The following is a 23,182-nucleotide window of genomic DNA, read 5'->3' as shown; positions in this document are numbered from 1 at the left end:
GTCTCATTGGCTCTTCCCTTAGCTCAACCTTACATAATTTGACCTTTCAATTACAAACTCTCTATGTAAATTAGTAACGTTGTTGTTTTAGAACTGGCTTTTGATTGGCTAAGGTTTGTGTTCGGCCAATCGCACAGGCTGTTTTACCAAACCGCCGCAGAGTATAATAGTTTAGTTTCTTGTGTTCTGAGGGTCATTTTCTTTGGTTTTTGTTCTGTTCTTAGTGTTTCGTCATGTCTGGTCGGGGGAAACAGAGTGGTAAGGTACGTGCCAAGGCCAAGACTCGCTCCTCGCGGGCCGGGCTGCAGTTCCCCGTGGGCCGTGTGCACCGCCTGCTCCGCAAGGGCAACTACGCCGAGCGGGTTGGGGCCGGCGCTCCGGTGTACCTGGCAGCGGTGCTGGAGTACCTGACGGCCGAGATCCTGGAGTTGGCGGGTAACGCGGCCCGCGACAACAAGAAGACGCGCATCATCCCGCGTCACCTGCAATTGGCTATCCGCAATGACGAGGAGCTCAACAAGCTGCTGGGCAAAGTCACTATCGCTCAGGGCGGCGTCCTGCCCAACATCCAGGCTGTACTGCTGCCCAAGAAGACTGAGAGCCACCACAAGGCCAAGGGCAAGTGAACGTATCCCAATATCAGTGCGTGTCTATAACTTTTTACCCAAAGGCTCTTTTCAGAGCCGTCCACATTTTCACACTTAAAAAAGCTTGTAACTAAACTTGGGCTGGGTCTATGAAACTTACGCGGTTAAAGCCACTGGATAATCGCCACAGATTATTATCGCAAATTATCTTTGGTATCTAAAGGAACTGCTTGAAATGTGATTCAGGGAAGCAGGACTTCTACAAAAAAATGGTTAGTACCGTAAGCAAGGGCTTTTAGTAGCGATGAAAAAGCAAGTTTTGGTAACGTTTTTAAAACCTGGGGTAGTTTGGTTATTTAGCGAGAAGGGAAACATTCTATCTTGCGGAAAAGGCGGGTGGGGGGTGGTAGCTTAGAATGTCACTAAGACGTTTGAAACAGCCAAACGAAAGAACGGCTGGCAAATCAGATCAGCGCGGGCTTTTCAAGTTCTGAACTTGTTGCCGAAACTCGGCCTCTGTTCACCCGTGCCGAATAGTAAGCGGCGACATAGTTTTGGGTGAAGTAGAAAAGAGTAGCTTTTATTGCTTTGCCAGGCAAAGGAGACCACGGCAGGCTAGTGCTCTCAAGACTGTGCCCTCCCTTGAGAGAATAGGAAGGAATCTTATACAGTCTAAGAGTGGAAAATAGGGCCGCAGATAAGAATGCAATTTTGCGTTCTTTTTTACTTCAGGAAAATTTCAAAATCATCAAAGATGGCGTCCGGCGGTCCTGGGACTGGCTCTGGTGGTGCTTGAGGTTATCGCACCGTGATCTTTCTGGAATGAAAAATGTTCACTGAGGAAGGGAGTGTTTTCTCGGAGAAGTAAACACCAGGTGCATAGTACAATTCTAACTAGAAAATAATCATTTTCAAAGTGAAGTTAAGTAAAAAAGAAATCTCTGAGAGACTGGCTGACTGGGCTAAAAGAATAGAGTTCAACATGATGGAGGCTATCTTAACTAATTTCTGCTGGAACAAACTGAAGCAAAATCCCATTTGGCCACCATAGGAAAGTCAAACATTTGTTGCGCACTGTTTGCCGGTCGTCCCCGACCCGTCGCTTTCCCCGTGGTTTCCCAGTGGAGATAGGGAGTGGCAGCCCAGGGGAATCTAAGTTCAGTTCAGAAAAAGTAACCACGGAGAAAAAAGAATATAGGTAAATCTGTTCTTAAAGCGTAGTCCTCGGAATTCTAGGCCCCATTACATAGATTTGAATCAGAATTGGCATCTTCCACGATCCCCAAGTGGTTCCTTATTTATAATTTGAGATGCGCTGAACTAGAACATTAGAAAATTAGTTCGTTTGGGTCGCAGACTATAACAAAAAGAGGGATCGAAATGTGGAGTATTTCATCCAATCAGAGTCTCTAGTACTTCACCAATCACTGCGTTGACTCTTCAGCCAATGGTTTTGTTTCGCGGGGCTTTTGAAATAGCGCAAGGCCAATCGGAACGTTTCTGAGGATATATAAAGGAGGACCTCTTCCTACTTATTTGCCGACTTTGTTTCTTTTCTTTTGTTTTCTTACGATGGCTCGAACTAAACAAACTGCGCGTAAGTCCACCGGCGGTAAGGCGCCGCGCAAGCAGCTGGCCACCAAGGCGGCCCGGAAGAGCGCACCGGCCACGGGCGGCGTGAAGAAGCCGCACCGCTACCGGCCCGGCACGGTGGCCCTGCGCGAGATCCGCCGCTACCAGAAGTCCACGGAGCTGCTGATTCGCAAGCTGCCGTTCCAGCGCCTGGTGCGCGAGATCGCGCAGGACTTCAAGACCGACCTGCGCTTCCAGAGCTCGGCCGTGATGGCGCTGCAGGAGGCGTGCGAGGCCTACCTGGTGGGGCTCTTCGAGGACACCAACCTGTGTGCCATCCACGCCAAGCGCGTCACCATCATGCCCAAGGACATCCAGCTTGCTCGCCGCATCCGCGGGGAGAGGGCGTAAAGCTTCCCCAGCTATCTCAATCCAACTAAAAAGGCTCTTTTAAGAGCCACCCACATTTTCTTTAAAATAGCTGTCATTTAGTCTGTTCTTTTTCAGTGAGTTTTGCTTTGGGATGTCAAGGTGGAGATTTCCTCATGAGTTACTGGGTAAACTTGTTTTTTGGGAGTGTCGTGTAACTTTACAACTGTCTGTACTATTTCAGTTAATTAAATTCTGGCAGCTTTGTATACCTTCAATTGGTAGGTTATGTGCAAAAGTTGCTCAAAAGTAGGAACTTAGCTGTCTCGTGGGAAATGTAATATAAGCATATGCAGGTGGACTGGGGGATTGGTAGGTTTGGCAACAGAATAAGCCGTGTTTTAGGTAGTTTGGAAGGAGCAGTGATCGTTGTGATGTGAAGGTTGGGTTATTTGAGTACGTGGATTATGTATGGAAGGTGAGCTGCTTTACCCACAAAAGGTTGAATTTGGGTGAAGGTGAGTGGATTTGCTGTTTACCCCTTCTAAAGCTTTGTTCCCACATGTTTGGGCATTGACAATTGAGAAGCTAGAGCGTTTGTCGTTGCTTTCTAATTTCTCTGAGACCTCAATTTGTTCAGTTCCAATCTCTGCCAAGTTAAAAGTGAAACAGCTTTGGCTTTCCCGCGAAATGTTTGACCTTTTACACAGAGAACAGTGAGGGCGTTGTTTTGCTGATAGTTGACTTCTATAAAAAAAATTAGACCTCTCAGTCAGGATTTCTAATAAACTTATTGGTAGCAGAACCCAAGAAAGAGAACCCTGCTGGCTTCTACAGTTTCACTACTCAAAGTGTGGCCTACCACCAGCAGCATGTACATCACTTGGGAATTTGCTAGAAACGTAGATTTTCAGACCCAACCCAGGTCTACTGAGTCAGAATCTACGTTGTACCCAGTTCACCCCAAGTGATTCTTATGAGCGCTAGGTTAAGAAGTCTATTTTTTAAAATGGTGTTTTTGGTCTCATCAAGAAAAGCAACCTGTCTGTGAACTCTTACCAGGAGAAAGCATTTGCAAACTACACTTATTTATGTAATAGAATGAAATTTCTGTCAAGCAGTTGCACATAACAAGGTGCCTCTAGAGTTTGATTTCATTGTGGATCAGTGGTCTCAGTGGTGACTGCACATTACAGTCAACTGGAGTTTTTATTAAAATATTTTTGCTTGGGGTCCAATCAGTATGACTATAATTGTATGAGGTGGGCCCAGGCAACAGTAATTATTAAAACTCAGGTGCTTCCAATAGGTAGCTAGGGCCGGGACTAAATATTGCATAAATTCCAATCTTGTGGTTAGCTCCTGTTGGACTCCAGGCTTAGCAAGGAGTTACCTAACTGAATCAGGCTTTCCTTGTAGTTCCAAAGGAGGACTTTCTGGCTTGCTTGATGACAGTTTATCTCACTGCAATGAATCAAATAGTATTTGGCTTTTATAGCAATTTCTGAGGACAGGGGTAATGTGAGTCTATATTGAGAAATGTAGCTGCTTTCAGTGGTTGACATTACTAGGTTTTCAGGGATGCTACACGGAGGAACATCCTGGAGAGTGGATACCTCTCTGTCTTCACATTGGGCTTTCCTGTACAGATTAGCACAAGGTCCTGTTTGGTCTTTCAGGTGGCCTTTCTCCATAGCCTTTTTTTTTTTTTTTAATTATTTAGGAATTTATCTCCCCACCCCCACCCCCCACCCTGGATATTGTTTCATTTTTTAAAACTTAAAAAAAATTTTTTTATTATGCAACATTTGAGAATATATGGAAGTAGAAATAATAGTTTAACAGACCCTAGGTACTCCTCACCCAGCCTCAACATCAACATTGGCCAAATTTATCTATACCTCTTCTACCTTGATTATTGCCTTGATTATTGTCAAGCAAATCATATCATTTCCTCTCTCAACATTTTAATATACATCTATTTTAAAACCTAATTGTGATGCCATGATTACTCCCCCAACAAACAGCATTTAACATTGATGACTTTTTAAATTTATTTATTCCACATACATTTGTTGGGTTTACAATGTGCCAGATGCTGTTCTGTGCACTGGGAATATACTTGGAGAACAAAACAGACAAGATTCTTTGCTCTCATGGAATTTACATTTGACCCTGGGATAGACAATAAATCAGATAAATAAGTATCATATGTAATATGTAAGATGGCGAGAAGAACAATAAAGCAAGAATAAGGATTGTCATGGGGAGTTGAAATTTAGATAAGGTGACCAATGAAGACGGCAGTAAGGAGGTAGTTATTTCAGCAAAGAGTTGTGAGGAAGAAGTTGTGGAAAGAGAGAACAAGAGTCTTCCCTGATGAGTGCCGCAGTGGTTAAGAATCCACCTGCCAAGGCAAGGAACGCGGGTTCGAGCCCTGGTCTGGGAAAATCCCACATGCCGCGGAGCAACTAAACCCATGCGCCACTACTACTGAGCCTGCGCTCTTGAGCCCGCGTGCTGCAACTTACTGAGCCCGCGTGCAGCAACTACTGAAGCCCGCACGCCTAGAGCCCGTGCTCCGCAACAAGAGAAGCCACTGCAATGAGAAGCCCACGCACCGCAACGAAGAGGAGCCCCCGCTCGCCGCAACTAGAGAAAGCCCGCATGCAGCAACAAAGACCCAACGCAGCCAAAAATCAATCAATAAATAAATTCTAAAAAAAAAAAAAGAGAGAGAGAAGGAGGAATGTTGAGGTGCCGGGGTGGCTATGTGGAGTGGAGTGGGCTGGGCGCTGTAGGAGGAAATAATGACAGAGAAATGAAAGGAAGCCAGATCATGCAAGGGCTTGTAAGTCACGGTAAGGAATTAGGCTTTTCCTCTGAGTGAGATGGAAGGTCTTGAGAGGAGTTGCGCATAGGAGTTTTGTGTCCCTCTCTCTCATTTAATCAGGTTCTGCTTTATTTTCAGGTAGTCTCAGTTGTGCTCCAGCACAAAAATCAAGGCCTATTTTTCTTTATTTTGTGCTATTCAAACCTTGAAAATAGAAGCTGACCTGGAGGATTTATAGTTAGGGAGAAAAGAGAAAATCATTTATAAAATATAAACATTTGGGGTTAAAGGTGACTCATAGCATAGTACTTCAATTTACTCGTTTTATGGCCACAGGCAAATTGTTTACCCTCAGGTAACAAACGATTTATTTGAATTGAAAATCAAATGTCTTCAGGAACCAGGCAAGGGGTTTTTGTATCAGGAACAGTGGTGAGCTATCCAGCTTTATATCACTGGGTCAGTCACTAGTGACCTTCTGGCTGAATGCAAGCCCCCTGAGTTGCAAGGTCCATGTAGCACTCTTGGTCTTTATTATGTCATTTACCAAGTAGAGATGTTAACAATACCGGCCTTGGGAACTGTCCAGGTGGTAAGAGATTCATGATTTTATCAATTCAAAGTCTGTAATTTAGTGCCTATATGGATTATTTAATTTAATCCTCACAATAACTCTGTGGGTTGGGGGACCGTTATCAGCTCAAACATGATGATGAAGAAATGGAAGCATAGTGAAGGGAACTACCTCTCACAGGGGTTCATTTGGATAAAACTGTCATGGACTTTATCTCCAGCACTAGAGAATGGATGGACGTTTTGTGTTATGTGCATATGTACATTTTACTTCATCCATCCATCCATTCATCAAAAACTTTTTGAGTGCTTATTATGTGCTCAACAATGTTCTAGGCGCTGGAAAGAGCAATGCATAACATGGCAAAGATCCTACTGTGCAGAGCTCACCAACGATTCTTGTGGGAGACAGAAAATAAAGATAAACAGTCTTTTGGTAGGTAAAGAGGATTAAGAAAACACAAAGAAAACAGACCAAGGGGATTAAGGACTGCCACAGAGTGGGAGATGGGTGGTGGATAGTTGTCATTTTAAATAAGATGGGTGGGGAAAGCTTCACAACTGAGATGAGACATGAAAGCCAGTGTCATGAAGCTTGGAAAGGAGAGGGGTCTTCATACATCTGTAAGAAGATCATTCCACAGAGAAGAAACCGTGATTGCGAAGGTCCTGTGTTGGCACCATCACTTGGAATGATGGTCGCAGGTCTTATAACCAACTAGATAGAACCAGGTTCCTCTTCTGTTTTCTCAAGCTGGAGTTTCAAGTCTCAAGCTCAGCAGTGATTTTACACATTTTTTTTTTTTTCCCCAAAAAGTATTGTTCTAGTTTCCTGAGCACACCCAATTCAGATGGTAAACTGAGGCCGGGGCAGGAAGAGATGAGTACTAATCCCAGGGAGGACTGCCAGCCTGATTCAAGGATACCAGTGATTAAGGAAAGACTATTAATTATTTGATAATTTATTTAAAATAAAAAGTAAGCTATTTTGAGGTTCCAAATAATCACCATCATCGTTTTACTTTTCAGAAAAAAGAGAATCCAAATGTAATATTTCTAAAAAGGCCTTATACACTGTAACAAGTAAATTTTCTGAGATTACATTGGCTAATTATGGATAAGTCCCCAAATATAAATAAAACTGCTCATCTGTTGGCTCATGGCTAATAGAACTCTATATTAAAACCTTCAAAATGGTGATGATTTGATGGCCAAACCCATGATTTTAAAAATAAAACAATTAAAATAAATTTATTTATTTATGATAAAGGTGTTACATGTTCTCAACTGCAGATCTTGAGCTATAGCTGTGTCTTGGCACAGAACTAAGAGATCACATCTCTTCTGAACCCTTCCTATTGGGAGAGACTGCAGTCCAAATGCAGGGATTTTCATTATGGTGTGTAAACTATTAATTACTTTCATTTTTAATAAGTAGTGTTCAAGGAAAGAATGGAAAACTGGTGTCCTTCAGGTTTTGCCAGATAACTATGAAACTGTCGGGAAGGAAGAAAATGTCCTCTATCCTTTGCCAACTAAAGAATGTAGCTAGCCATCTGGTTCTACAAGGTTTGAGATCCAGCAACAAGTAACAGAACTTCCTTTTAGAAAATAGAGATCGGGACCCTTCCTTGGCGGAGGGTATATTAAGATAAACCCCCAAACCTTGTGGACGAAGAATGTCACCTGCCATATCAGTAAACTAAGGATGTGGCGGCCATCTAAGCCATCAGCCCCTGCAACCGCCCCAACTGTGCACCCTGAGGGGCTTCAGGATGGAGAAAAACAGGATCCTGGCCCTAGATAGTTAAGCTACATATATATCAAAGGAATGATTTCAGTGAGCCCAGACTCTTGCATCTTCCCAGATATAGAGAAGGGCTAAATTCATTAACTTGAGATGGCTGTTTTCTTTAACAGTAATCTTTTGACATTCCAACTACCTATTTTTTTTGTGTTGTTTTTTTTTTTGTTTGTTTCGTTTTTGTTTTTTTTCAAAAACTCCTATATATCCTGGCTCCTCCTTTACCTCTTCAGGACCAGTCCCTCAGAGCTATCTGAGAGGCTGTCTCCTGGGCTTAAGTCCTCCATATACCTGCTGAATATAACATAATTCTCAACTTTTATGTTATTATTATTATTATTTTTTCAATTGACAACCTTACAGCTTATTGCAAGTTTATTCTCTGCTTTTATGAGGTCCAGAAAGGGTGTTCTAGATCAGCAGGTAGCTCTTTCTTCCAAGCAGTGGTTCTGGAGCCCAGGTGTCTCAATCATCCTAAACACATTGCTTTCACATGTTAAAAAATAAAATTCAATGGAGTAAATTTTAAAGATCTTATTGGCTTTATTCAGTGATTCATGAATCAGGCAGCATCCAGTCTAGCAGAAAGAAGAGAGCTGTGAGGAGCTGTACAAAATAAAAGACTTTTCTAGGCAGAAGGGAGCAGGAACAGGGAAGTTACACTAGGAAAAAAAGTGGGTAGCTTATTGCAAGGTTGCTTTCCTTTAGGGTTTGGCAGGGGTCTGGCCGGCTGATTACCTAACTGGTGCTGATCAGGCAATTCCTGATTGACTAGTTTAAGATTTCATTTCTGGGGAAGCCAAAACTGTAATTAAGTCTTGGTGTGATGACATAACTCTATTTTGGGCCTGTTTTGTTTCTAAAACACTTTTGTCTTGGGAGGGGAAAGAGCTTGGAAAGTCTTCGTGGGAGGTTATTATGCCCCAGACCTGAAAATGTCAAACTACTTTTATTTACATTCCATTGTTAGGAACTCAGCTATGTGGCCTAAGAAGGCCACACCCAACTACAAGGGAAGCTGGGAAACAAGGTCTCTGAGGGCTCAGGAAGAAGAGGTTAACAGCCAGTGTGCCTCTACCTCTTAAGGTTTATAGAGTTTATCTGTGCAGAACTGGGGCCCTGAAGTTAGTATCATGTATATGTCACCTCAGATATCCACACTTGCCCTATTTCTCTTTCCAGAAAACCTGTGTATCTTCTAAAATCACTATGCACAAGTCCTCTGTTCTTTCCTGATAGTGGTAGACAGAGCATTGAAACAACAGAGTTCTGGGGTAGTCCCAACACTAAATATGCTTGAGCAAGTCACCTATAAGAGTTACTGTATTATCTCTACAGATGGGGAAGCATGCTGAATGATTCTGCATAATGCCCAAGGTCACCTGGCTAGTAAATGGTGACAACAAATTTCAGCCCAGGTAGTGAGCCTCAAAGCCCTTCAATTTTAAGCATATTTCATTACTGTTCTATATTTGTATACATTATTATTTGCTCTATAGAACAATGTTATATGTCCTAGGTAACAGGGACCATATCTTATTAAGAATGACAACTAGAATGACATGTGAGAAATTACCTTAATGCAGTGGTAGCCTCCAAATACACTACCAGGCAGGCCATTTCCAAGGTCATAGAACATAAAGTCTCACAGACCGATTTAAGTTCCCTGATTAATTTTATTGAATCAATTTTAAATATATAGCAAGAAACAAGGGAAAAGATACTGGACAAATGAACACATTTCAGATAGGTTGCAAAAGATCAGTTGAATCCTTGGTTTCACTTTTCATGTGAAACCTCCCCTTCCTCCTCTTCTCCCCATTCTCCTCCCCCTCCCTCTCTCCTATCTCTCTCTGACCCTCCCCTCTCCCTCTCTCTCCTCTCACTCCCTGCCTTCCTTTGAATTTCTTCTCTGCTGAGAACTAGGTTGGACTTTGAGCAAAGGGAACCAGCAGATGGAAGTGATTTGGAGCCAACACATGCTTGCTCTGTTGGAGAGATGCAGGGCTGAGTATACAGCCTCCCATCTAGGGAGGTCACCAGTGACATACCAAGCAAACATGTCTTTTATGTGCATGTTGTCTGTAGAGGGCAAATGGTACCAAAATGGGAGTCACCAATGGGTGGTCAGTTTAAGAACTCATAAATATTGGGTACTTCATAAATACTTAGTGTCTTACAAATACTTGGCACTTCTTGGTTCTTTCATCACTTTCTATCTCCATGTAGCACACACAAGCTCTACTTTCTCTATGTCTAACATCTCACGAGGTACTAACTTAATGATTTACAGTAAATACAGCTTCTGAATTTTGTATCTCATAAATGCCTTGCTTACCTATCCAACATTTCTTATATGTTTCCTACTTATGAATTACCTACTTAATATTTATGAATTTCATCCATCCAGTTTGTTCTTGGTAGGCTCTCCATAGTAGAATTCAATAGAATATATTTGAGAATATTCTCAAATAATAGAGCGAACATACCTTATACATAGAAAGGGATGAGTTCCCTAAGGAGAGTGGAGCGCCCATTCCAGGCCTGAGCCACATATAGAGAAAAAGACTTTAATTTTGCTTAACCACTGACTATTTTAGGCTGTCTGTCACTTCTAGGGGTATCTAATACTAAGTCATACAGGTACACATTAAAAAAAGAAAAAATCTTATTAAGGAGAATCTTTAAGAGGAATAATGGGCAAGATTTGTTAGTATAGTATTCCTTTCTACATTTCAGTAAGATCCTACATTTCAGTAAGTCACAGCACTAGGACCAATACAAAATTCTTGTGGACCAATGATAAAACATGGTCACCTGAAAATGTAAATATATAACATCTGTTGTTAACCATAGTCCTTAAATACAAACTTGAACTCTGCACATTTTTGTGATTCCTTTCTCTCCTTTACTGTCTCCTCTTCCCTTGCCATCTCTTTTACTCCACCTCCTTTCCAGAATTGCCTCCAGGGAAATTAAAAATTTAAGGTTAAGTCAGTTCAGCTTTTGGCAATGCTAAAGTGACGTTTAGACTGATGCTTCCCTTCTGTTCATTTGGGTACCGTCTAAATATTCATTTTAGACTATGAGCCCTGTGAGGAGAGAGATTGTTTCTATCCTGCTCATTGCTCTGTCCCTAGTACCTGTCACTTTTTGAAACTTAATAGGCTCTCAATTAATGAATGAATAAAATCAGGGGGCTTCCCTGGTGGCGCAGTGGTTGAGAATCTGCCTGCCAATGCAGGGGACACGGGTTCGAGCCCTGGTCCGGGAAGATCCCACATGCCGCGGAGCAACTAGGCCCGTGAGCCACAACTACTGAGCCTGCGCGTCTGGAGCCTGTACTCCGCAGCGGGAGAGGCCGCGATAGTGAGAGGCCCGCGCACCGCGATGAAGAGTGGCCCCCGCTTGCTGCAACTAGAGAAAGCTCTCGCACAGAAACGAAGACCCAACACAGCCATAAATAAATAAATTAATTAAAAAAAACAACAAACTGGTGAATTTAAAAAAAAATAAAAATAAAAAAATAAAATAAAATCAGAGTCCTAGTTTTTCAACTCAAGAGTTCATTTAGAGAAGAATCTTGGGCACACTCAGATCTATGATCTCACAATACTCTGCAACTCCCCCCCCACCCTCCCCAATCCAGCAGAGAAATGGCCACAAGTGGACTTATCAAAAGTGAGAACAGCAAGAACTCTGATCGACATTGCAGGTAGCCTGTCGTGTATGATCCTTAGTCTCAGGGTATTTTGAAAATCTGTAGCTGAAATTGTATTGTTGCTAATTACAATCAGCCTTAAGGAAAGACTGACTAAACGACTCACTGGGCTGCCAGCCAAGGACTCTACCCAAAAATAGAGGTTTTATTTTCAGGCTACTTGAGGTTTCTTACCCCTTCCTTTTCTCTATTACGTGAGTAACTAAAGATTTCACAATTATTTGATGGTCCGACTAGTAAAATTCTTAATAGCTCAGCAAATAAAACTGACTTCTCAGTTCTTAATATAAAACTGTTTCTCTGCTCTGTGCTTGCTAAAATTATTTCTGCTCAGTAAAAATAGCTCTATTTCTGAAGAAATCATAATAGTAAAGATGCTTATTAGTCAATTTTCAAACCTGGCCTTCTCTCTAGAAACGAATACTATGCAGCATTAGAGCCCCTTTTGAAAATGTGAGTGGCTCTGAAAAGAGCCTTTGGATTTAACAGCACCTGGAAACATTTACTTGGAACTGGTGTACTTGGTGACAGCCTTGGTACCCTCGGACACAGCGTGCTTGGCCAGTTCCCCGGGCAGCAGAAGGCGTACGGCCGTCTGGATCTCCCTGGAGGTGATGGTCGAGCGTTTGTTGTAATGCGCCAGGCGCGACGCCTCGCCCGCGATGCGCTCAAAGATGTCATTGACGAACGAATTCATGATGCCCATGGCCTTGGACGAAATACCAGTGTCCGGGTGCACCTGTTTCAGCACCTTGTACACGTACACGGAATAGCTCTCCTTGCGGCTGCGCTTGCGCTTCTTACCATCCTTCTTCTGCGCCTTGGTCACCGCCTTCTTAGAACCCTTCTTGGAAGCAGGAGCAGATTTAGCCAGCTCAGGCATGGTGTAAAGTTATCAAACAGACAAAAACTGACAACACCTGTTTCAATGTTGGCCTATTTTTGTAGGGCTTCTATGCAAATAGGTGCTTAATCTATCTCAATTCCTGATTGGGTCAAATCAGCCAGTAGAAACCTTTTATGCAAATAAGGTGATTTCAAATCTGCTTTTTGATTGGCTGTTTAACTGGAACTAACACTAGATATCCCCACCCCCACCATCAGAAAAAATAACTTTCGTTTTCAAAATAGTGCAAAAAATTAATGTCTTGTCCGGAAGTATCTACTTGTGAGCCTTGTTTCTCTCTAGATCCGGACCTAAAGAGACAAACGCCCGATACAAATTTATGACTAGTTTTCTGCCAAAATTCAGTTACCGGGTTAGTGATTCTAGAAAACAGAACATAGAAATTAGCTAAATGTATAAATATTTTCAAAATTATGCCATTGGCATTCCCAATTCGGCTTGATCAAAGTCGTCAACACTTAAGCTTTACCAAGAATTAAGGATCGTCACATTTCAACGGCGGTAGTATTTTCATGTTTCCTAGGAACAGTGTCTGGAAGTGATGCCAGCGTTTGTTGGAGGGCTGGGAATTATGTAATATGGTGCTTGCATTGCTAAAATAAAACGTTATTCAAAATCAGAACCTTTGATAAGTGACGAAACTGAACTCGATCAATTACATTCAAAACCGGAGTTTTTGAAAGGGCTCAGAACTCTGGAACGTTCATTTTCGTCTCTTCCCAAACTTAATTCCGAACAAGGGGATTAAAACAAAACCAATTAAGGTATATATAAAACATGTAACATACAGGGTGAATAAATGGCGGAGGACTTTAAGCGAGAAAATATAGAGCATACTGCAACAGATCTAGATTTTCTAAAGTGAGACCTGGTATCCAATCACAAGGCTTATCCAGTTACTTAATTCATGGCGCGGAATTTGAAGATTCGGACCAATCAGGAGGACTTAGCCTTTATAAATAAGAGCAAGAACAGCACGGCTTGTAGTTGTAGCAGTGTTTGCAATCTCTCATTATGGCTCGTACTAAGCAGACCGCTCGCAAGTCCACCGGTGGTAAGGCGCCGCGCAAGCAGCTGGCCACCAAGGCGGCCCGGAAGAGCGCACCGGCCACAGGCGGCGTGAAGAAGCCGCACCGCTACCGGCCCGGCACGGTGGCCCTGCGCGAGATCCGCCGCTACCAGAAGTCCACGGAGCTGCTGATTCGCAAGCTGCCGTTCCAGCGGCTGGTGCGCGAGATCGCGCAGGACTTCAAGACCGACCTGCGCTTCCAGAGCTCGGCCGTGATGGCGCTGCAGGAGGCGTGTGAGGCCTACCTGGTGGGGCTCTTCGAGGACACCAACCTGTGTGCCATCCACGCCAAGCGCGTCACTATTATGCCCAAGGACATCCAGCTTGCTCGCCGCATCCGCGGGAGAGGGCCGTAAATATTGGCTTTCTTAATCGAGTGATAACTATAAACCCAAAGGCTCTTTTCAGAGCCAATCACTTGATCTATAAAAGGTGCGGTAGTACTTGGTCATTAAGAGCATAAATTTCGCGCAGTCCCGAGAGACCTTTGCGGAGAGAGTCTCGGAATTAAGCTCTTTAAAAAGCCTATGGTGTTTATTTTTTGGGGGCGGAGGGGTTGTGTTGGGTCTTCAGTGCTGCATGTGGGCTTTCTCTAGTTGCGGCGAGCGGGGGCTACTCTTCGTTGTGCGCGGGCTTCTCATTGCAGTGGCTTCTCTTGCAGAGCACGGGCTCTAGGCCTTCAATAGTTGCAGCACGTGGACTCAGTAGTTGCAGTGCGTGGGCTCAGCAGTTCTGGCACACAGGCTTAGTTGCTCCGTGGCATGTGGGATCTTCCTGGACTAGGGCTCAAGCCCGTGTCCCCTGTATTGACAGGCGGTCTTAACCACTGCACCGCCAGGGAAGTTCTAAAAAGCCTGTTATTTTTAAGTTTCAGTGTAGGAACTGCCTCCACGGCTTTACTTGCACACCTCCGTTTGTCTTATTTGGTGTAGGTTTGGTACATTTAGGCGTGGCTAAACGCTTGGTCTACACCAGGGTGCCCTTGCTCACCAGAATTGTGAGGCCCAGCTCGTTAGCAACCAACAGGACCCTGTTGAGAATGGTCACGGATATACCACGACCACCCCTAAAACGGAGCCAAGGCTTAGGTTATTAGCTTTATCACCAAAGGGAAGACCTTGACAGCTCCTGAGAACTTGGTGGCGGTCTTTACCCACCAGGTCTCTCTACAAAGGGCCAAAGCAACCAACAGGGGCAGCTGGGTGGTCTCTGAGTAGGAAAAAATCGAATGAACTCGAATGCACGAATCATGAGCCTTTCAGCAGACGCCATTAAAGGAGTCTTTTTCTGTTTTCCTAAATTCCCTATCTTAATCTCTAAATCAAATCTTATGAAAGTACCTCATATTTGTCAGTAAAACATGAAAATCAGCTGTAAGCTTGAGAGTTCTCTATTGCAGAAAATACTGTCTTCGCTTTCTTCTCATCCCTACAAAACAGCAGTGTTATACTATTCTGTATTGAAACGATATTCCCCTCTTGTGGAAGTAACAAATTCTTCACTATTTCTAAACTGGTAGCTGAAGGGAAAAAAGTAAGGAATTTTGTTCTGAAACTATACAGTCTGTTATTTGGAAATGTAGAAAGGTTGTTACTAATTGGGTTACTGTAGACCGTCTGGAAGGATTTTATGTCTATTCAAACACTTCAGCAAATTTCAGGTTCAAGATGGGTGAGGTATCCTTAACTACAAAATTGAGAGCCTTCTATTAATTTATTGTTTTTTAATGGGCTGTTTCCCCTTGAGGATCACTAAGGAAAAAGGTCAGGTTGTAAATTTAACAGAAACAAAGCTGTAAATAAATACACAGGCCAAGTTAGCCATTGTAAGTCCTAGAGGTTTTATAAAAGAAATCTTTGTTCTTGGAAGTCTGTCAGGCATTGAGACTCGGGTGCTGAGAACTGGGGAGCCTGCACCCGTATAAAGAAAAAAGTTTAACTGTTCATAATTTCAATAATGGAGTGTTAGATATTTGTAACGCTACATAAAGTCATTCCATATTAGAACGTACTTTCCCATATCCTGTACTTTCTTTGAGATTCTAGCACAGTAAGTTTTTTAATGTCTGTTTCTGTCTCACCAGATGGTGGATGTCAAGATATGAGAACCAAGGGGGCACAGAAAACACCTAGTTGTATTATTAAATCCATCAGAACATCTAGAACAGTCCTTTGCCTAAAACAAACCCTCAGGAAATTATTTAGCCAAATTGGAATTTAAAATAAAAATTATTGAACAAACAGGAATTACCATTCAGTTTATTCCTGATTACAGAAGTAAAAGATTGATAGAGTTCATGGAACTTTAATACTATATAGTTTTACCACGTAGAAATAATCAACATTAATTGAGTGGTTGCATTACTGAGTTGGCCAGACGTCATGTATTAGTCTATGAAGTCTCCAAAATATAAGGTAAATTCAATAGTTCTCTACTAATATACATAATTTTTTTTCTATTAGTTCTTTACAGATGAGGAAACTGAAACTAAGTTTTAGTTAAAAAGGATAGAGCCAAAACTTTTCCCCTTTGGCATTGCTATAATAAACAATATCATCAGTATGATCCTCAACAGTTACACCTGAGGCTTTATTCCTTGGAAGAGCTGTCATAGGAAGACTGATATGTTTATCTTAATATTTTCATAATACGTTAAAGGAAATGGGTGGATTTTGAAAATGTACAGGATCATATAAAACTGTGTTCTATTATACTACAATTATTACAGCCAATGGCACAGAAATATAATTGATGAACAGCAATAAAAATATAACATTAACTTGGACAATTTTTTAGCCTGTCCATCATCCAAACAATGATCTTGATTGTTAAGACACATACACACACACACACTTTTTTTTTAATCTTAAAGGCATACATTGAAATGGTAGTGTTTAACATGAGATTTTTTTAATGAATTTTGATTTTCTTGGGGAAATATCACAAATCTAAATCATGTCACAGTTTATTTGTACCTGTTGGAAAATTAAGTTGTATAACCATTTCAGGCTTGCCTGGTTGCCTATAAGTACATGTAATTTAAAAACAAACAAGTATATAATCTCTGAATGACCAGTAGCTTTATTTCATGGAAGTGATAGCTAAAAATCAAGATAATTCAGAAATGCCATTTTATTCTTTTGCCACATCCTGCCTACTCCATATGTACACAGGTAAATATTGATATTTTACATCTGAAGACTTTTATACTGCAAAGGTGTTTTGTTTGTTTTTTTTTTTTTTTCAGTAGCCCCAACACCTTGGATGGCATACCTCAGAAAGTAAGGGAGCTAGTGCCTAAGTCAAGCCATGAGGAGGGTCATAGAGGGGGCAGAGATTTATTACACTTAGCTTTCCACAGAAAAACAGAAAATCACTGAATCTGATTATTATGGGGATAATTCCACCCATTTGACAGGATTTTAAAGCTCAGTCAATTAAAACACACCTAGAGTAGTGGGAAAACAAGATAAAGAAGACTAATGCCCTAGGGTTTAGTTTAATGACAGAAAAGAATAGATGCATTATAAATTTTCCATTGATAATAATGGTACCCAATTATTGTCATCAAAGCACATTATCAGAGAAACTAGATTTTTCTAATTAGGGGAATTTATTCATGGAGTTGGAACTTGAGATGAAATTGGAAAGATTCTCCCAGGTAGAAGGAGAGAAGGAATTGCAGATGATTAAAGTTGTTCAAAAAACAAAAAACAAACAAAAACAAAAAGGAATAGAAAGGTAAATTTGAGTTATTAGTGCTGGTTAGTGTGAGCAGAAAGTATCATTATGAAAAAAGGCTATAAAGTTCTCACTTGAACCTAAGGCAAGAGTGACAATTTTTATAAGACAGAATGACCAGAATTTAGGAATTAGGGGCTGGAGAAACTGGTTAGGAAGAAACTGGTTAGGATACTGGTTAAGAAACATGGAATCATCCAGGTATGAGAGGATAAGGAGAGAATGTGAGAGGGGAGAAACTGTCAGTTACTGAAACTTATTTAAACATCTACCTGATTTAGTGACTGAGTGACATGAGTAATCAAGGCCTCCACACAGTGACATGAGTTCCATCTGCCTCCTCCAGTTACAAGGAGTCAGGCAATTACTAAGTAGAAGGGAGAAAGTAGTGACTTCAGCCTGGCCCCCAAAATTACTTTTGGCTTAGACCTATGCCATATGCATAAGTACCCTCCTGCAGCTAAGAAAATATGAACATGCCTTCACACCTTCCATGCTAAGACGTCCTTTTTTCTTTCTTTCTTTCTTTTTTTTTTTTTGGTATATTTTGGAGACAACTACTCACACAGGCTCCTGCTTGATATTTGCCGCCTTTAAGTGTAGATCTATTGAGTTTTTCTAAACCTGGGTTTTTGCCACTGTGATTGACAGACCACCTTTGTTCAGCAAAAGAACATCAGAAATCCAAGGATGAGTGTTTCAGGAGACCCTCCTAGGGATGTGGTTTACTGATGAAATACAGGGACTAGGAATAAGCTTCCTGATCCCTCATCATCCTGCTGCAGAATATCAAGACCATCCCAAGATGTTCATTTTAACCTGCTTTAACTGCAACAAAAATTTTGGGAGATGGAGTAAGAGTTAAACAAGTTCTGATTTCCTTGTAAATTAGAAACTGTCCCAAGGAAAGGAATATGAATATTAACTTACATAAACCAGTGTAAAACTAGAAGAGCATTGATTGAATCGTGTTTAATCCCTTCTGGTGCATTCCAAAGGGATTGTGAATTGGATAGCTCACAAAGGGCCTAAAATAGAAATACATGAATGTTATGTTTTTCTGGATGAGCCTAAAAAGGAAATAGAGAACTCTACTCCTTTTCCAGTTGACATAATAGATGGGGAGCAGTGCTCAGAAAATGACACTAGGAATAAAGAAACTCGTGTTTGAGACCCAGGTCCATCATTTATTGACAAGGTGATTCTGGCCATTTCATCTTTCTAAGCCACAATTTTCTTAACTTTAAAACAAGTAGCTTAGGGAATTCCCTGGCAGTCCAGTGGTTAGGACTTTCACTGCCATGGACTGGGTTCAATCCCTGGTTGGGGAACTAAGATCCCGCAAGCCACGCAGTGCAGTCTAATAATAATCAAGCAGCTTAGCTATACCTACCGCAAATGCTTTATAGTGAGGCAGGCATAGAAGTGGTTTGTAAAATGTAACGAACTACAGAGATACTATATAGTAACCACTCTTGTTGAATGTCACATTCCTACATAATACTTATTCCTCATCACTCATAATCAAAAGTCAAACTCTCTCATTCTGGGTATTAAAGACCTCACAGGTCTCTTGCCTCTTATCTTTCCCCCTTGATGCAATCTCTTATTTTCAAAAAGATTCTTCTGAGTAACCATTTCACATCTTCCCATTTATCCAAATCACCTTCTCAACCAAACCAGTCTTCTAAGAGGAGGGTTTTTTGGCCCTTTCTAGAAAGAAGAAAGTATGGAATACAGTTGTGATGGGGAAAAGATGAACTCCTGCTTAGAAAAGCTAGAAAGGTAATCACAGGCTACCTCCTTTTTTTTTTTTTTAAAGAAAGTTTAAATAGTAAAATTTAATAAACTATTAACCAGTAAGTTGTGTGTGTGTGTGTATGTGTAGCTGGGGGCGGGGGGCGGGGGCCGCTGGGTATGTTGTAAACAAAGAAATAAGACGAAGTCTTTCAACCATGAGGTATTTGCCACTGAAGATCTGCTCAGGGACTCCTGACTTGTTTTGTATAGTGGACTCCATGGATAGTCTGGAGAAACCTATAAACTAATATCTTCTCAATACAATGTTTTAAAATACTTAAAGCATACAGGATAAGAAAATTAGCCACATTAAAATACAGCTGTCGGGGCTTCCCTGGTGGCGCAGTGGTTGAGCGTCTGCCTGCCAATGCAGGGGACACGGGTTCGAGCCCTGGTTTGGGAAGATCCCACGTGCCGCGGAGCAGCTGGGCCCGTGAGCCACAATTACTGAGCCTGCGCGTCTGGAGCCTGTGCTCCGCAAGGAGAGGCCGCGATAGTGAGAGGACCGCGCACCGCGATGAAGAGTGGTCCCCGCTTGCCGCTTGCCACAACTGGGGAAAGCCCTCGCACAGAAACGAAGACCCAACACAGCCATAAATAAATAAATAAATACTTAAAAAAAAAAAATACAGCTGTCAAAATGTATTTCTTTTACGTAAAATGTGTTTCATTAGTCACATCAAATAACAAGGAGCAACAGGTGGAATAACAAATGTCAGTTTCAAGGAATAGGTAAATTTTATTTCAAGATATCTGCCACATCTTCAAAGTGATCCAAAAACATCTGTGATGGCCACTGTTGAAAAAGTCAGAGGCACTGCATAATCCATTGTGATTAGCTGCCTACAGATATACTTGAAGGAAATGCTCAGTTGCATTTAGAATTTGGTAAAATAAAGATGTAATTTTTCCCCATCCATGTTTACAACCCCCTAATGGTCTGCAGAACTCAGATTTTGGTCAAGATTTGCCAGTAAACTCGAGTGGCCTTCCCCAGAAATTAAAATAACAACAAAAACAGGGATGAAGGGGAAATGATGTAATATCAGGTCAACCATCTTCCTAGAGCCATTTATTTTGCCCTGGTTACTCAAGCTCCAGGAGCTCTCTAAGCAATCTCGTTGCCTTTATCAACGGTTTTTATTTGTTTCTGCCTCCCTGTTTGTTGCCTATTCACCAAAAGATATTAGACCACCTACCCAGCTCCCTGGGTCTTGTCAACATCTGAGGGGGAAAAAATCTGGCAAAGAAAAGGGTAAATTATAAACCGCCAGGGGTAGCTTACTTTTTTACTATCCCTTGGTGTCAGGGTGGTAGCAACATTATGCAGTTTTAGGCAGAATAACAATAGCATGAATACTTCCCCCAAATAGGACTACATTCATCAAGCGGAATAATCCAAGCTTTTCAACTGCTTCAAACTATGTATCAGTACAAGTCAATATCTCAACCTCTAATTGGTGCAGTATTTTCTCCTGGAGCCCATGCAAGTAACTCCAGAACTGCGTTCTGATTGGCTAACTCTCTGAGTAGCCTCTACAAACCAATGGGAATGGAAATTTTAGAAACATCCAGAGACTATAATAACCTCTTCCTCAAGCTGCAGTATTTCTTTCCTAACATGTCTGGACGAGGGAAACAGGGCGGTAAAGCGCGAGCAAAGGCCAAGACTCGCTCCTCGCGGGGCGGGCTCCAGTTCCCCGTGGGCCGAGTCCACGGCCTGCTTCGCAAAGGTAACTATGCCGAGCGGGTCGGGGCCGGCGCGCCGGTGTACCTGGCGGCGGTGCTGGAGTACCTGACGGCCGAGATCCTGGAGCTGGCGGGCAACGCGGCCCGCGCATCATCCCGCGTCACCGGCAGCTGGCCATCCGCAGCGACGAGGAGCTTAACAAGCTGCTGGGCAAAGTCACCATCTTTCAGGGCGGCGTCCTGCTGCCTAAGAAGACCGAGAGCCACCACAGGGCCAAGGGCAAGTGAATCTGCCGCAAAGGCTCTTTTGAGAGCCACTAAACTCTCCTTAGAGGACTGTGATCACAACATTCGGATAGTTCTGAACGTGGCGGTGCGCGCGCACCCTGACGCACAGCCAATCACATTAGGGCGGCAAGTTTAAAAAAATTGCTTAAGTTTAAAAAAGAATTACCTTATTACAAGGCTTGTTGTATTACCTACGGAGACACGTATCCGGTTAAGCTCTTTACCTGAAATTAGTGGGTGGCTCTGAAAAGAGCCTTTGAGATTTTCAAAGTAGGACGTCCCGCTACCCATTTACTTCTTGGAGACCGCCTTCTTGGCCTTTGTAGCCTTGGGCTTGGCAGCTTTAGGCTTGGCGGCCTTGGGTTTGGGGGCTTTGGCCTTGGCCGGACTCTTAGCCGCCTTCTTCGGCTTGGCTGCCTTCGCCTTTTTCGGGCTCTTAGCCACTTTCTTGGCCCCAGCAGCCACCCCCGGCTTCTTGGCTTTCTTGGGGGTCTTCTTAGCGGCTTTCTTGGGGGTGGCCGCGCCCGTGGCCTTCTTGGGTTTCTTAGCTGCCCCAGCAACCTTCTTGGGCTTGGCCGTACCCGCCTTCTTAGCCTTGGGCTTGGTTTCCCCGGTGGCCGCCTTTTTGTTGAGCCTGAAGGAACCTGAGGCGCCAGTGCCCTTGGTCTGCACCAGGGTGCCCTTGCTCACCAAGTTCTTGAGACCCAACTTGATGCGGCTGTTGTTCTTCTCCACGTCATAACCAGCGACCGCCAGCGCTTTCTTCAGCGCGGCCAAGGACACGCCGCTGCGCTCTTTGGAGGCGGCGACAGCCTTGGTGATGAGCTCGGACACCGGGGGCCCGGACGCCTTGCGTTTTCCAGCAGCTGCGCCCGTTTTCTTCGTCTTCTTCTTAACAGGTGTTTTCTCTGTAGGTGCGGGAACAGTAGGAGCAACTGGAGCAGTCTCCGACATTTTTCTGTTTAGCCAGGAAAGACAAAAAGTAACCTTAAACTGTCAGAACGGCGTGTCCCGGGCGCCGCCGGCTGGGGGTTTATATAGAGAGTCGCTGCGTGATGATTGGTTGCCTGTTCGGTGCGCCGCGCTGCTACGAAGGGCTCCTCGGCTCTGCCGAATGGCTGTGTTTTTTGCCCCTTAAAAAAGAAGAAAAATATAAGAAGTCTGGGCACGAAATAATTAGGGATTTGGGGGAAACTGATCTGAGACTCTTCAGGCTTCATTCCTGCCTTATTTGCTATACCTAGTTTCAAAGCCGGCCCCCTGAACCTTTCCTGATTCCCCCAACTCTCTTGGAAACTTCGGTCAAATTGAGACAACTTTCAGATTTTCCTTAAAATTACTAGTTCTCTCTGCTTCCTTTGCAAATCTTTCTTTCAGGGCATTATCATACACACTGTTTTCTTTTCAACCTTATATAAATAACCTCATTTTTACTCAAATATACAAGGAAAATCGGTTTTTTCGCGGGAGCAATAGCACAGCTCTCCTGCAACTTGTTTGCTCCAAGCACTGGGAATTGGCACTGGGGTAGAAAATTCTACGTACAAGATGAATAACTATTTTAAAAAAGATAGATTTAAAAAAAAAGTATTTGAGTGACCAGTGTGTAAACTGGGTTTGCTCCCAGTGTTTCGGTGATTTAAACATTTTTGGAAGGATGGGGTGTGAGGCTGCTCCATTTATTTTCTAGATAAACAGCTCCAAATAGAGTCACCAACCTTCTCTAAAAATTAGTATAATAGATTTTTCTGACCTAGAATGGGCATTAGAGATCAATCACACCATCTATAAAGAAGAAAAGTGAATCATGAAGCAATAGATTGGCAGTTCTACATCATTTTACCAGCTCTGAGCTCAAGAACTCTGTAAGATCACGGGGGTTAAAATTGTAAATTGCCTAATGATATTCCATCCATAAGATTTTTTTCCTCCAATATTTAGCACAGAATTATGTACATATTTCCTATATTTCAAAATGATACTTAAAATACAAATTTGATTTAACTTTTTTCAACATTGCAAATAGGGACACAGAGGACTAGAAAGTAAAAAAAAATTCTCATTAAACTCACTTTCTGAATCTTCATAAGTTTCCTTGGGATTTTTACTAACAAAATATGAACCAGGCTATCATGACCTATAAATTAATTGGCTGAATGTGTCCACTAAGGAGTTGAATAAACATTTCATAGCAATCATGACTGATTTACTACTCCATCTCTTTGTAAC

General features: G+C 42.4%; 4 protein-coding genes and 1 pseudogene across 5 annotated transcripts; 3 read left to right on the top strand and 2 right to left on the bottom strand.

The window, feature by feature from the left end:
* The first annotated feature begins 192 nt into the window (after positions 1-192).
* LOC118903987 (histone H2A type 1-like) lies at positions 193-2,267 on the top strand. Of its 2 annotated transcripts, none has more exons than XM_036869613.1 (2): positions 193-642; positions 2,190-2,267. In XM_036869613.1, the coding sequence occupies exon 1, from the start codon at positions 234-236 to the stop codon at positions 624-626; it is 393 nt and encodes a 130-aa protein (XP_036725508.1). In that variant the 5' UTR covers positions 193-233; the 3' UTR covers positions 627-642; positions 2,190-2,267. The 2 variants fall into 2 exon arrangements, with proteins under 2 accessions (XP_036725508.1, XP_036725506.1); XM_036869611.1 differs by lacking the exon at positions 2,190-2,267 and adding an exon at positions 1,320-1,405.
* Positions 2,134-13,791, top strand: LOC118903516. Its single transcript, XM_036868671.1, has 3 exons — positions 2,134-2,569; positions 11,949-12,219; positions 13,360-13,791. The coding sequence occupies exons 1-3, from the start codon at positions 2,160-2,162 to the stop codon at positions 13,789-13,791; spliced, it is 1,113 nt and encodes a 370-aa protein (XP_036724566.1). The 5' UTR covers positions 2,134-2,159.
* On the bottom strand, positions 11,962-12,350 carry LOC118904000 (histone H2B type 1-L-like). Its single transcript, XM_036869627.1, has one exon. The coding sequence runs from the start codon at positions 12,340-12,342 to the stop codon at positions 11,962-11,964; it is 381 nt and encodes a 126-aa protein (XP_036725522.1). The 5' UTR covers positions 12,343-12,350.
* A 5,900-nt stretch (positions 13,792-19,691) lies between the features above and the next one.
* Positions 19,692-21,960, bottom strand: LOC118903980 (histone H1.3). Its single transcript, XM_036869603.1, has one exon. It carries the CDS (start codon positions 21,905-21,907, stop codon positions 21,245-21,247), a length of 663 nt encoding a protein of 220 aa, XP_036725498.1. The 5' UTR covers positions 21,908-21,960; the 3' UTR covers positions 19,692-21,244.
* LOC118903984 lies at positions 20,489-20,974 on the top strand (annotated as a pseudogene).
* Positions 21,961-23,182: the final 1,222 nt, after the last annotated feature.

Source organism: Balaenoptera musculus, chromosome 11 (genome assembly GCF_009873245.2).
Source record: "Balaenoptera musculus isolate JJ_BM4_2016_0621 chromosome 11, mBalMus1.pri.v3, whole genome shotgun sequence".
Lineage (NCBI taxonomy): Eukaryota > Metazoa > Chordata > Mammalia > Artiodactyla > Balaenopteridae > Balaenoptera > Balaenoptera musculus.
Note: the sequence above shows the minus strand (reverse complement) of the source record. Positions and strands in the feature narration are given on the sequence as shown.

Bases quoted from the DNA above. Each gene is read 5' to 3' on its own strand.
- LOC118903987 (XM_036869613.1), top strand. From the start codon at position 234: ATGTCTGGTCGGGGGAAACAGAGTGGTAAGGTACGTGCCAAGGCCAAG.
- LOC118904000 (XM_036869627.1), bottom strand. From the start codon at position 12,342: ATGCCTGAGCTGGCTAAATCTGCTCCTGCTTCCAAGAAGGGTTCTAAG.
- LOC118903516 (XM_036868671.1), top strand. From the start codon at position 2,160: ATGGCTCGAACTAAACAAACTGCGCGTAAGTCCACCGGCGGTAAGGCG. The intron at 2,570-11,948 runs AAGCTTCCCCAG...TGGATTTAACAG, and splicing joins ATCCGCGGGGAGAGGGCGTA to CACCTGGAAACATTTACTTG. The intron at 12,220-13,359 runs GTACACGGAATA...TTGTAGTTGTAG, and splicing joins TGTTTCAGCACCTTGTACAC to CAGTGTTTGCAATCTCTCAT.
- LOC118903980 (XM_036869603.1), bottom strand. From the start codon at position 21,907: ATGTCGGAGACTGCTCCAGTTGCTCCTACTGTTCCCGCACCTACAGAG.